This window comes from Sander lucioperca, chromosome 13 (assembly GCF_008315115.2).
Source record: "Sander lucioperca isolate FBNREF2018 chromosome 13, SLUC_FBN_1.2, whole genome shotgun sequence".
NCBI classification, from domain to species: domain Eukaryota; kingdom Metazoa; phylum Chordata; class Actinopteri; order Perciformes; family Percidae; genus Sander; species Sander lucioperca.
Window position 1 is genome coordinate 3,782,618 of NC_050185.1, and position 14,883 is coordinate 3,797,500.

The 14,883-nt window shown below is 41.7% G+C and overlaps 1 protein-coding gene across 1 annotated transcript; it reads left to right on the forward strand.

The window, feature by feature from the left end:
- The first annotated feature begins 4,767 nt into the window (after positions 1 to 4,767).
- Positions 4,768 to 6,507, forward strand: bhlha9 (basic helix-loop-helix family, member a9). Its single transcript, XM_031311000.2, has one exon. It carries the CDS (start codon positions 5,191 to 5,193, stop codon positions 6,058 to 6,060), a length of 870 nt encoding a protein of 289 aa, XP_031166860.1. The 5' UTR covers positions 4,768 to 5,190; the 3' UTR covers positions 6,061 to 6,507.
- Positions 6,508 to 14,883: the final 8,376 nt, after the last annotated feature.

Genomic DNA, 14,883 nt, shown 5'->3' on the forward strand with positions numbered 1-14,883 from the left:
AAAACAAGTAACATTACCTAAAAATCGATTCTATATTTGACTGGTAACCAGTGAAGAGAAGCCAATATCGGGGAGATATGATCCCTTCTTCTGGTACCAGTCAATAAGATAAACATTCCCATCAGATGAACTACACACACATTCACACACCAATGGCGCAGCATCGGGGGATATTCGCGGTTCAGTATCTTGCCCAAGGACACTTCGACATGGGACTGCAGGCCCAGGGATTGAACCACTGACATTCCAATTGATAGGCGATCGCTTCACCACCTGAGCCACAGCCGCCCCAGTAGTCACCCAGTACACCAAAGAAAACTTTCTACACTCATCAGTAAGCGTGTTTGTACGGAAAGTACATGCTAATTCTGCCATGATTGGTGGCAGAAAGTAAGTGGTGGAATGTAACTAAGTACATTTACTCCAGTACTGTACTTAAGTACACATTTGAGGTACTTGTACTTTACTGTAGTCTTTTCTTTTCATGCCACTTTCTCCTTCTACTCCGCTACATTTCAGAGAGAAATATTGTACTTTTTACTCCACTACATTCATCTGACAGCTTTAGTTTACAAATTAAGATTTTTGCACACAAAACACATGTAGGCCTAGTTTATAAAATACAGTGTTTTATTATAAATTAAAGCTATGGTGCGTAGTTTCTGTCACCCCCATGAGGAATGAGAACAACACTGTTGTATCCACATGATACAAGCCTTCCGTGATCGCATCGTATCATTTTTCTCTCCCGAAATGTAAATTCCTTCCTTGACCAAGGAAACAACACAGTGATTTTGCAATAAAAGAGATTACAGAACGGCTAATAAAATAACAGCCATAGAATGACCACAGGTTGGCAGTGTACAGTTGATAACATTGATTGTTAAAGACATTAACTATACTAAGGGATTGTGCTGTGACAAATAGTGAGGGCAGAGATAACCGCAAGCCTTTTTTTGACTGTAGGCTTTTTATTGAGGTGAGAAAATTCCATTGCAGACACCAAAACATGCATTAACATACCACTGTAAAGCCAAGGTTAGCGAACTTGGACACTACTCACTTATTAGCCCTAACTACCCGTTTGGAAATATACATCTATAACGTTTGGCACACAGACCTCTAATAACAAGTGGCTAACAACCCGTCATTATGGGGGTTAGAGCAGGAGATTTACAAATCTTAGGTTCAGCGGCGTTGGACAGCTTCCCTTTGCTTGAAAATGGTTATTCCATCAAGGGCATGGCAAGCTGCATGATAAAATCTTGTGATTTATTCCCGGCAGCTGATAATTACTGGTGTCTTGTCACCTGTCAAAAATGAATGGCCGGGGAGAGTCCGAGGCTGTAGTCTTCATGCTCTTTACACCATGGCAGTAAATCTGACATGTTTGTGAAGCCATAAATCACAGCTTGTGATGCCTACACACTCCTTGGAGCTGAGTGGCGTGGGCTGAACATTTAAAACAGCTATAAAGGTATGCAGGAAATCAGCAGGCTTATTTAAAAGGTTTGGTAAGAACAGTGGTTTACGTAGTTACAAAGACCAAAGTGAGTGAAATGCTTAAACTGCATGAATTTTGCACAATTCGTTGCACTACAAAATGATTTTGAGATAGTGTCTGCAATCTACACAATGCTTTCTATTACATGAAAGTAAGGAGAAGAAGATTGTGTTGTTCTTATAAGAAGTTATGAAAGTATGCACACTCCGTGTGTCATCAGGCCTTCATTGAGTCAGTGAGAAGTATTATATATAAAGCTGCATCTTGGACTGTTCACATGTCATAATCAGGTTAGGATTGGAGCTTGTGAACATGTACTACTATTCAGAATGATTGTGACTCTGCCTTTTTAACTAATAAAAGCAGATCTTAGTGGATTTAACCGTGTAGGTTAAACAGTGTGGAATCCAAGGTTGACTTGTGAATGGTTTTAGGGTCCAAGGTCTTTAACTTTTAAAGAAAAAATAAATTGTCTCCTTGCTCATTTAAAAAGTCAAGTGTATAGAAAACAAAACGATTCTACAGATCCTGGGAATAATTAATACTGTATATGCTCATGTTGTACAAATTCTGTAGCAAAGAAAATTGTGCAAAACCGCAGAAGCTCTCCAAACATTTGCACTGCTATTGACTACTGTATATATGTGGGGGGTATATAAAGTAATGAAATTTTTTTTTTTATAATGAGTGAATAATCCATGTCCAATCCGTGCAGATCTCCTGGACTCAACAGTAAAAAGGTGAGACTAAACGTCCCCACCTCAAATCAATAGTTGTGCTTTGAGAGCTGAAAGTCTGTAATTGTTTTAAAGTTTGGCGTCTCAGAGCCGCAACACGTACAATAAAAAGAAGAGACCAGGAAGGAAGCAATGCTTCTCAACGACCCCCAGTTCAGTGTCTGAGGGCCTACCCTTTGGTTACCTGACCTGTTGCACTTGGCCAGAAGCCTCGCTACACTTCAGTGCAATCACCTGTCCACCACAGGGTCGGACATTTAGATCTTTCTCTTTTCCACTGTTTAATCCAGACTGCTTTTTTTTTGTCAAGTAATAGCAAACAAAATAGTCTGTTCCTATTCTGTATCTAGGCCTTTGTACTTAAAGGATAATTTTGTTTTTTTCAACCTGGACCCTATTTCCTATGTTTTTGTGTGTGAATGTGACTGATAGGAACAACAATCTTTGAAATTGGTCCAGTATTAAGCATGAATGCACAGACCAGGCTGCAACGGTTACATGCAAATGTGCATCGTCAATTGGTCCACTAAAAGTGCTTTTTATTTTTTGCCACTGAAAGGCTCAGATTAATATTCTAAGTGTCTGACACTATTATGGAAAGGATCCCTACAGAGATAGACCTTTAAAACCTCTTTGAGACCTTTCTGTTTAACCAGAAACAGCTCTGAAGTCGCTAGTGCTAAACCCACCAGACTCCATTTAAAAAAGTAATACTTTTAGCGTGTATAGAGTCAACATATTTTCACATGTAAATCGGTAAACTATGGGTTTATGTCAACCAAAACTAGTTATGATGGTTGGAAAAGTGTAAAGACGACCCAAAACGGCTTTTCATAGTTTTTTTTTGTTTCTGTCGACTTTGAATGAAATGTATTTTATGATGCTAAAATGTCTGTTTATTTACATATGAGTCTGGTGGCTTTAGCGAACGCAATTTCGTGGATGTTTTTAGGTTTAAAAACAGGTTGTTACAGAACGGTCAACCTCCTTAACCCTTGTGTTGTCTTCGGGTAAAATTTGACCCGTTTTCAAAATGTCTATATCAGAAATATGATTTAATTTAATTACCCAAAAATAACACGGATGATTCCATGCAACACTCTTCGCAAGTACAACAAATGATCGGATCTCTACTCTCATTGAATTTTCGGTGTTTTATTCAATTTTTTAGCATTTGAAAAAAAAATGAAATGTTTTGAAACAGTATCTCAACTGAACATTGACATATACCAGTCTGTGATTATCTTTCCTTTAATATTAGCCTAAATAATTCATAATTCCTGCTTTTTTTTAACTCAAGTATTAGGTATAATTTCCTATAAATGAGGTTTATTGACCATGAATTCCAAAAATAAGTGTAAAACTAGTAATAAGTTGGTGTTTGTGGTGTGAAAAGAAGCATTAAATGTCAAAAAAAGCGGCAAAAACATTGAAAAAAAGTAATAAAAAATAAAAATAAAAAAAAACAGAAAAAGTGTTGACACGGGAGGATGACACGTGCATAGTCGAATGGAAGACAACACAAGGGTTAAAAATCCTTTCCATTATGTTTTCAGACTCTTAGAATATTAATCTGAGCTTGTCGGTGGCAAAACAAGCACTTTGGTGAATGTAAATAGAAGCTGCACAATTGCCCTATTAACACTGTAGCTTGTTTCGCTGACTTAATAGCTACCGGACCAATGTTAAAGATTGTTGTTCCCATCAGTCACTTAGAGACAAAAACATAGGAAACTAAGCTCCAGGTTGAAAAAAAAAACAAAGTTACCCTTTAACCATTAATACAAAACAATTGTTAAAAAATATTAGTATTGTAACAGTCTAAATTTGATAAAAATGTACCACATCTTCACTAGCACACTGTTGTGAAAGATCGATAGCCTAACCAGCAGCAATTGCAGGTTCTAATTGTGAAATATTTGCCCTTGTTTTGTCCCCTCTCTTTGAAGTCCAGGGCTCGCTCCCCTCTTGTCCTCGGGTGCTGCTCGGGCCTGATTTATGGGGTTGGGTTGCAGAGAAGCTACCTTAAATTACATGGCCCTTAAACCTGAGCAGAGAGAGAGACAGGGAGAGAATCGCGACTGTAGAGACAACTAATTGCTAGGACAAATCTAACCTATGCTAGATAAGAAGGTTCCTCTCTTCCCAGACCTGAGAAAAGAGGAAACGTGTATAACAGATTAGGCCACTTGGATAAATGTGTAATTTGTCATAATTGTCCCTAAGACTAACACTCATGGAACACCTATTTAGATGAATATCCTATTGTGGTAAAAAAAATATAGGCAGGCACGGTACTGTGCAGAGAATGATACAGTGTTGCTCTTTGTAATGAGAGAAATTGGATCAAGTGACTAGCAGTGACTTAGCTTTTCAAAACTCTACAGCTTCATGGGAAGACTCAAGCAAAAAACATGCAACTGGAGTCGAAAACAGTGGAATAAAATCCTCTGTAAAGGAGTTAAAGGAAGTGTGAAGTTAATTGCTACCCAAATAATTAGTATGTTTTGCGTATGTTTTGCACTGATGTGAAGTGTTGAAACTCTGCAGTAAGATCCTGGAAGGGATGTGAGGGAGAGTCGGAGTGGGAGGAGGAGGTGACAGTGCCATTTGCCTGGAGGGCACCCATAAACCTGGAGAGAGAGAGAGAGAGAGAGAGAGAGAGAGAGAGAGAGAGTGTGCACCATTTCTCACAGGTGACTGTACCATGTGACTAGAAAAGCTTTAAAAAGCAGGCCAACCTGTCCTGTCGAGGTATGAGTAATCACAAGGCACCGGAGGAGTCAGAGGAGGAGAATACCTGGGCTGTCGGCACAGCAGCAAACACCGACAGCCCCACTAAACAAGCCGAGCAGCGCCCAGGGAACTTCACCGTGTCAAGTCGTCTGCAAACACAGCGTTCCAGGCAGGAAGATTCTAGTCTCGTCCAGCGTCCAGGTTATTGGCACAATGAGCTGCAGCAGTGTTGCAGAATCAGAGTTCTCGGAGGAAGAGCTGGAGTTGGGTGCGCTGGACCAAGGCGACGAGGGAAGTCCCAAGGCATCCTTCGAAGACAGCGAGAGTTCAACCAGCAGCCCGAGCGACCCAGAGGAAGGCCAGACCAAGAAGCGCAATCGACCCGTCCGCTCAAAAGCTCGAAGGATGGCTGCCAACGTCCGGGAGCGGAAACGCATCATGGACTACAACCAGGCCTTCAATGCCCTGCGCGTTACCCTGAACCATGACCTCAGTGGCAAACGGCTCTCCAAGATCGCCACACTGCAGAGGGCCATCAATCGCATCTCTGCTCTCTCTGTGTTCCTGAGCTCCAACCCCCCCAGCAAGCCCTGCACCCACCGGGAGTGCAACAGGTCATCGGTGGGGCCAGCTGCGGTGGGAGCGTCTCGACTCGAGCAGCCCAGGGTAACGCTTCCTCGCATGGAGCATCAGAGCTACGTCCCCTGGCACACGTCCATCTCTCACCAAATGCAGCCACAACAAGGGCCTCATGTGCACCGGCTGCCCACGGAGCCACACGTCTACATGGATAACACTGCGTCATCATGCCCCCCGTCACCACACTACCCTTGTTATCCCACTGAGGGACAGCTTTACGGCTCGTATGGACACTGCGGCAGCCCCCACGACCATCCGCCCAGCCCCCTGCGATACCCTCAGGTGGGTGAGGTGTTGGGCTACCAGCCGGGGATGTGGGCCTCCTGCAATCAGAAATACATGGACCCTTTTGCAGAGCCTTCTCCAGCTCTGGGGCTTCCCTGGCAGGTGAGCTACCTGCAGGAGCCGGAGCACAGCCTCTGTCTGGGCTCTGACATACTGTAACGGGCGACACCCACCACTGGGAGCCCCGAAGACTGCTCATAGCAGCACTGGACTGCTGAATGACCTCAGGGAGAAAAGGTTTTTGTGTTTCTGCTGTTGCAATCAACTGAGTATTACAGTCACACTCTCTTATTTTAGAGCAGTCATCGTAACGCAATAACAGATATAAATACAAGTGCAATGGCAATCAAGACTGCAGAATGTTGTATATATCAGGAAATGTATTTTGATCTGGCCTTTCAAAATGTTAAATATAAAGAATGTGTCCGCTGTAAATAATTCACCCACAGAATTGTGTTCTGTGGTCGTTTGATTGTCATCGTTTGGTCTTCTGCAGAATCTGAAATATGAGAGATTATGCTACATTACTAAATGTGTGATAAGAAAAGGAAACATAAACACTTACAGCTGAGTAAGACCGTGAAGAGCCATTAGTAGACCATTCAACAAACAAACACTGTTATGTAACTTGTTTAAGTAATGGGTGCATCCTAAGGACATGTGACTAAGATTTGAACCCAACGTTCAACATTTGTTAGTGTATTTATTCTCTGTATTGCATCAAAAGTCATGGCTGTTTGTAAAGTTGTAAAGAGTTTGTACATCATTTTCTAAACTTCCAAATTAAACATTTTAAATGATATGATTACTGTTGTTTCCTTTTATAACAAAACTGTTCATTTGTAGTTGCCTTGGTTCTTAGCACTTTCATATAGCACGAACATTTTGCTTTACAAATGTGTGTGCATGCTTGTCCATGTGTACATGCATTTCTGTGTGTGTGTGTGTGTGTGTGTGTGTGTGCGTGCGTGTGTTTGTGTGTGTGTGTGTGTGTGTGTGTGTGTGTGTGTGTGTGTGTGTGTGTGTGTGTGCGCGCCTGTGTGTGTTTGATTATAGCCTAAGGTCAGTAGCCTCTACCACTCTGAGTCTGAGATGACAGAGGTCTTTCACTCAGTTGAAAAATGTCCTTACAAGTCCATTCTTGTCAAAATGAAAGCGTGGGCCGACAGGTAGAAGGACAACTCTGACAGTGTTTGTGCTTTGTGAGCCTAAAAAAATCGATAAGCAACGCAGGGGGAATGAAAAGTGCATGTTGTGCATCTTACACGTTACGCCTTTCTGGGATTTTCTAGGTCTAGGTCAGTTGTTTTTTGTGCAGATCAAGAAGAGTAATAGCCTGACGTGGTCATACTCAGATTCTAGTCAGAATATGAGTCTGATACTGCTCCATTGGGCTGTGATTATGGGGCATGTTTCAACCGAACCAGGATAGAAAATACCTCTGCACTCAATTGGATAGACCTACAACCAATCAGAGCCCCCCATCTTCTTAGCTGGGCCAGCTGATAAATTAAACTTTTGCCGAATCCCGTAGGAAGGACGGCGAAAACATCTTTCCGATCGACAAATGCCTTGATCGCGGTTCTCTGTTCCTCTTTTAAAATGAATGCGCTGTCGATATCTTCTACAACAGCCGCGATGGCAGCCATCTTTGTTGTAAACAAATTCAACCCAAGCACTCTTTGACGTGGTTGATTACGTTACTGTTGATCATCTGTCCATCATCGTATAAAGCCTGCCCTGACAATTTGATTGGTCCAAACAGCTCTGGTTCGAGCATAGTTGCTCCACAACGGATCAAGTTCGGGGCTAAGTTCGGCTGGCATCCAGGCTAGAAGAATAAATTCTAACCACAATGTTTTTTTACTTCCGGACCTGCCAGCTCCCTCCCCCCCCGCTGAGCAGCATGTCATGGAAAACAGCTTTAATATCAGACTAAAGGACGGAGCCCACCGACAGATTTATGTGGGCCCAGGAAGGAAGGCTGTGCCCCGTCATCAGCGCGGTGAAATCCCCTGTCGGGCTGCACTGGCCCGCGGGTGCAATTGGGTGTGTGAGAGGGTTTTTTTGAACATCCTGGAGGTCTCCCAACAAGGGCCCAGAGACTCTGCTGAAAAGAGTTGGCCTGGAGAGAATTACTGCAGGCTCTGTGGAGAAATAAATGGTGTGGTACAGCAACAATTAGCAGGCAGGAAGGAAAGGGAATACGGACAAAGAGATGAATGGAGGGGAGGAGTGGAATAATAGCAAGAGGAGGGTATTTGTGGTGAGAAAAAGAAGGAGAGTGACTACACTTTGAGCCTGTCGTGGAGCTTCTTCACAGACATGAATCACCAGAAAACCTTGACTCACCAGTGGGAGACGAGAGAGGCTGACAGCACTCAGTGACGGCATGTCTCTTCCTCCTCCCTTTCTGGCAGACACACAGTGCCAGTTTATCCACTTGTCTGGGTCCTCAAGGGACTCCAGAGTGAAAGTGGGCTGATAGAACCGTGCCATTCTACTGAGACCACACTTGTTTCTGTCGCTGGTTTATTTTACAGAAAGGAAATCACAATCCACAGGAGGTAAATAAGAGTGCAAAAAGCCTGGCTCTTTGTTTCCTTAGAAAAAGAAATTGGCAACAGAATGGGTGGGTTTTGAAGTATTTTCACTGTGAACTTATGGATTTGCTATCGAAAAATCAACAAAGGATCTGAATTTCATTAGAACTGATTATCAAATTAAAGCTCTATTCGCACAGGACTGGTGTTACCTGGGAATCTGTAGTAATTTGTAATAATTACGGAGGTCATCTGTGACCTTAAGCCCGTGTGAATCTGTCATGTCATGTAATTTGTTAGGTAAAAATCCCACCACAAATGACCTACCATATTTCGGCAAACACAGAGGTCGTGTGATAACATTAGTCTCGTGTGAATCGGCATCTCTGTGATTTGGGGTCGTATTGGCTGCGTTGGCAATTATAAATGAAGGTTTTGACAGAGCCCTGTCATCTGTATATGTTGGGGATAATGTCAGTAAATCTGAGTAAAATACAGACTGCACTTATGACGTGTGACTGTGCCGCACAAAAAACAAACGTGGGCGGGTAATTTCTGAATGACATGAGGTCCCGTGGTCTCGCGTGAATAGGGCTTAAGTGGTTAAATCTCAGTTTACATTTAAAAAGTTGAAAAGTGACGCCATTACTCATTTGTAGCAAATGTCACATAAGAATAAGAATAATCTCAATGTTTGCACTGTGAAACAGAGCAGAAATGATTAGTTGATTAGTCGATTACTGCTGCTTTTTGATTTCTAATATGATGTAAACAGAATATCTTCTGTGTTTTTGGACTGTTGCTCAGAAGACATCTTTAGACGTCAGCTTGGGCTCTGGGAAACCGTGTTGAAAACTTTGCACAATTTTCTGACATTTCGTAGACAAATCAAGAAAATGACTGTGAATGAATCGATAATGCAACTAATCATTAGCTCTACTGTGAAATGTATTAACCAGTACACGTGTAGGCTATTTACCAAAATCAGTTTGTCCAGTCTCTGTGCAGGAAAGTCCTTTAAGGTCAAACTTGGTGCTAAATGGTGACTCACCTGAGGATTTACCTCATTTCTCTGACATGCGAGCCTGTCAGTGATGCATCTTTTATTCAGACTGCTCGGCCTCCTCGGCCCCCCCCTGCTGCCGAGCTGATGGAAAAGAAAACAAGCATACATGAGAGAAATGATTCCAAGACACTGGGGGGGTGTTTGAGTGATATATGGGGATGAGTCAGCGTTCGGAGTCAAGATGCATGTTGATGCTCTACATACTGTGTACAGACACACGCACGCACACACACACACACACACACACACACACACACACACACACACACACACACACACCCACACCCACACGCACACACCCACACACACACACACACACACACACACACACACACACACAGGGCTGTTATGACATCATTGGTGAAGGTGAAGGAAGAGAAGGTGCCAGAGGACATGATGTGACAGACTTTGTTTGTTCCCATGACATCTACAAACAGGCACATTAAACCTGAATCATTACTTGTCCTGTCTGAGACACACTTGTGGCAGGACTTGATTTTTGTCGCTATTATCAATAGGCAAGTAGTAGTAGGGAATCAGAACTTCCGGTCAACAGTCCCTTTCTCCATAAGGATTTTGATTATCAGCCATAATGTCTAAACCATCCCATAATGTCTCAACCATCTGAGGTAGACTGACCACGAGCTACGTGTCCTAAACCATCCCATAATGTCTACGTGGTTGTGAAACGAAAGTTTCTGCTCCTGTAGAAGCTAGAAGTTTGTATGAAATCAACCTTGTTTTAAGAAAAACATGTTTTATCCGCGATCTTATGGAGAAAAACTACACTACCCACAATCCTAAGCGTGACAGCAACGTCTCTGATTGGTCCAACTCACTTTTACCATAGAAACGTTTACCGTACCCGCTACAGAAGGTTTCTGTACATGGTCTTGTACCTTTTGCCTTTTTTGTCGTTTTCAAAATGTTTTTTACTTTGAGAGTGTTCATTTACAATCCAACCACATGGTCGGAGGTGACTTCAGGCAGGTAGCAGAGAGACTTGGTCCAGCAGTATCAATCGGGCTCCGCCATTGTAAAAAGCTAACCGGAAGAGCTGTATCCCCACTCAGAGACGTTCTTCCGGTCTTCAATTGTTGCGTGACATAGGCCTATAGCATGGTGCAGTGAGTACAAGACTGATCATACTTGCAAATCATTAAATCACGCATTCAACGCAACTGATTCTCCTTTTACTTGGCTTGTAAACATCTTTCACTACAAGACCAATGTTTCACTTCTGGTGAAATACAACAAGTGCATTTGTTAAGTCACCTAAACACATAATAGTGCAATTCCTTCAGTTAAGTTATTGTAACAATCACTTAGTCCAAGACCAAACAATGTAAGATACATGTTTCAAAATGACCCTCTGAAGTGCTAAAGATGGTCGGTTTGCTTCACTGTTTTCACATGACAGTAGGCAAAAATGTAACTGTACATTACCCATCAAATTCAACAACAAACTATTTCCATAATTCCTATCCCACAATCAGAAGCGTGATCAATGTAGACATCTTCCCCAATCAGCGATACAAGAAACAAACTTTACTATAAGGTTTTGTCTAATTAAAAATACTGTAAAAAAACACTGTAACAGAACTGAAAGAAAAAATGTTTAGTGTAAATACGGTTAAAGTTTCCTGTAGTACACACTACACTCATCTGCATCAATTCGGTCTTCTGGATTTGGCCATAAGTACTCGTCCACATCACAATGTATGTTTTCATAGTTCATGGTTCACCTTGGGAAAAACCTTCTTGAATGTCAAATCCAAGCCTTACATTGGTCAGCAGTGATGTCATCACAAGCCTCATCCACACTGTTGTATTGTACACAGGCCAATCCCAAAGTGAGCTCTGAGGACTAAGGACTAAAGACTCACAGACTTAATTGATCTCAGGTGCTAAGTGAGTGAGTGTGTGAGGCCACATGGGCTCAGATAGGTATAAAAGGGATTGGGACAGCACTTCATGAGATCACATGTTACCTTGGCGACGTTTAATAACAGAGATGTTGCTGACACTAGTCTTGCCTGTTTGGGAATTTTCATTTTAAGTTTGTTGCTTTCCACACGGCCAAGGCACAGGAGACGACTTCCTGATTCCATATTTTTTCAAACTCTTGTTTTTTACAAGCTGGACAACAGGCTGGTCTGTGTTCTGTGGTCGTGTGTCGTGCTGTTGTTTACCTTTGTAATTTTTCAGATTTTCCTATGGTCTCCGCGGTAAACGTCACAACGCTTTGAACTGTGGGTAATTCCCTTTGGTGAAGTCTGCATCAATGCAGACTCACGGAAAGGGCTCGGTAAGTGTGTACTCAAACCCTCGCGCCCTTTGAAATTCGACATTGGGACAACCCTACGCCCTTACGAATTTTGCGAGAACGCGCACCAAAGTCTGTGAGTCTGTGACTTTGGGATTGGGCCACTCTGATCATTGCAGTGGTCCTTCATGTCCCTGATGGTTTGCGCACTACTGTAGGTTACCAACACTGAGGTTGTGGGTTCAAATCCCACCAAGGTCACACAAAAATCTCACACCTTAGGGTGGTGATTCTGAAGTTCTGCATAGGACTATAATAGGCACACAAAAAAACACCATACATACAGTATATTAGGCAAATGTTTCATTGACTATCAGTTATGAACAACGAGCATAGTGTTAATAGGAAGTATTTTAACAATAGAGAAGAAAATCCTATCCAAAGTTGTGCATGTACTTTGTATGACCGTAGTGTACTTCAACGTGAAACTGGTCTTTCTAGATGTTTGTTTGTACACAGTCAATGTCAGATGTACAAAGTACTTAGAGTTGTAAAAAGAGGTACTTTTTGGTGATCTATTGTACTTAAGTTAGAGAAATATTACCACATGCTGGTGAGAATAGTACCATGGCATCAGAAAAAAACTGTAAGTCACCCAACAAGGTTTATTTTGAAAAACAGTGTTACTTAAAATAATATACTGATGTTACGTAAAATCCCACACAGATAATGAAACTGATGTTCAAGGCTATGAACTGTGTTCCACTGTTATGCGTTTCATGAGACCAATCTCTTCATTCATTTGTTACTACGTCATATGAACTTCATATTTTCTGCATGTTTTCTCTTTTAAATTTGTCAGATTTGTATCCATGTTACATATAGAAAACTCTTGCCCTACTCATTCGTGAAATGTTGTGAAATGTGCCCTTTTCTGCTGACACGTGAGACAAGATGCAGCTTGTTTTATTGACCTGTTTGGATTTACAGAGCGGAGCAGAAAGCAGTTTCACTGCTCAACACCAGATGGAGGCAAGACAACGGAGCTCTACTGTATGTTTGAACCATTGAAGAAAACCTGAGGCCTAGAATGTATGAATTCAACCAAAAACAAATAAAAGACTTTGTTTCACATTCCATCATAAATATCTGCCTGTTGTGCATGTAAGTTCATTATCATACATTACACACAGGACGTGTATGTATGCACACAACATCAGTTTTATGTAAGGATGCAAATAAATGTGTCTCCTGTAGAGATTTAACAGCTAAAGGATTCAAGAGCCTACTTGATGCTACAGTACAGGTTGCATGTCTGGGCGGGTGAAAACATTACAGCAATATTATTCCATTTTTGTTTAGTTTCAGAGATTTTAGGCTTCTGTGATTCCCATGGTGACAAGTAATATTATATATATATATATATATATATATATATATATATATATATATATATATATATATATATACATTATAGTATTTCTGTGTATATTATGCCTTTAACAGTGTACCAGTACATATGATAAGTAAGTAAAGTTTATTTATACAGCACTGATCACAGACAGAGTCACAAAGTGCTTCACAGTCCAAATAAATAAATACAATAAAACCCATCAATACCCATTAAAAATCACAATAAACCACAATAAATAACAGTAAATCACAATAAATCACAAAGGCAAGGACAATAAATCCATAGTAATACAGTCAACAATGTGGCTATAGTTGAACGCCTGACAAAAAGATAGATATAAAGGAACGCAATGTAAAGTTAGGGAAGGGGGTAACAAGCTTGGAATTTAAAAATAATCTATACTGCCAGTTCTGTAGTGGCTTACTTTATAAATCAGCGGTGATTTATTTCAAAATTACAGCATACTACTACCAACACTGGAGAGGTTCAGACAACAACAAAAAGAGGATAGGCAAACGACATAATTCCTTCTGTTAGTTTAGGAATTAACAGGGATACATTTGTGTATTTACTTTGGAGTATTGTTAGTACTGTAGCCACTACAGTAGACCTTCCTGTGTGAGACTGTCCTTCCGCTAAAAACAGACCCCATAGGTCGTTTATACGAGCAGCAATTACGACCCATATTTAGGTTTCTTGTTAGGCGCTGCCCTCTAGTGGCCGCAGTAATTATGACGGGAGCAAAGCGGGAAGTGATGTAACACAGTATTACAAACAAGAAAGTCCGTTAAAGGCTCTGACACACGAACCCGACGGCTGACATCGAAGCAACGCCGACTTGAGCGTACGTTCTGCACGTGCGCGAGACGTAATACGTCTCCATAACAGCAGGTGGCGCTAATCTGTCAGACCTAGTAAACACAGAGCACGCTGTCGTCAGTCATTGTTTTCATCAGAGCGTGTCGATAGTAGTCAAGAAGGATCGTTGTTGTCATTACTCGCTGAATGGAAGAAAATACGATGGCTAGTAATAAGAAGATACTGGCGTTGTCAGCTCTCGGGCTTCTTCTTGTGAAGAAGAAGCACTGATTCGCTAGTCAAGGGCATGACGGAAATGACGAACGCGTCACGTGGGTCTGGCTTCTCCGGCTGACCATAATGGCGGCTTGTTTGAAATACGATCTCGTATTTTACGAAAATAGTTCACTGAAACATGTTTCTGAAAACATTTTAAGCAAGAAATAGGCCATACAGTTGCTGAATCTGTCTTCATTTCAGATCGACAAAGGTCATTTTAAAAGATTTTCGTCAGATTTTGAGAGGCGTTAGGATTCCACCAATCAGATTGGTCATTGAGTCCGACTGCCCGCCCTCCGACTCAACATGTAAAATCGGCCAAAATGAAGGTCAACGGCCCCTCCAACGGACGATGGCACGAAACACACCAAACAGACTCGAGTCACTGACCTCGCCAGACTGTCCAACGACTGATTATCGGGTTGGTGTGTCAGGGCCTTAAGATGGGTCAATCAAACAAAGGACTTTCAACCAGGAGACGGGTGTTCCCAACCCGTTATTTTAACTTTACTTTACACTTTCTCCGTCACGTGCGTAATTACATAACGTGAACCCATACCACAATCTTTTTCTGAACTTAACTAAGACGTTTTGTTGCCTAAACCTAACCAAGTAG

Coding starts and splice junctions, on each gene's coding strand:
- bhlha9 (XM_031311000.2), top strand. CDS start 5,191: ATGAGCTGCAGCAGTGTTGCAGAATCAGAGTTCTCGGAGGAAGAGCTG.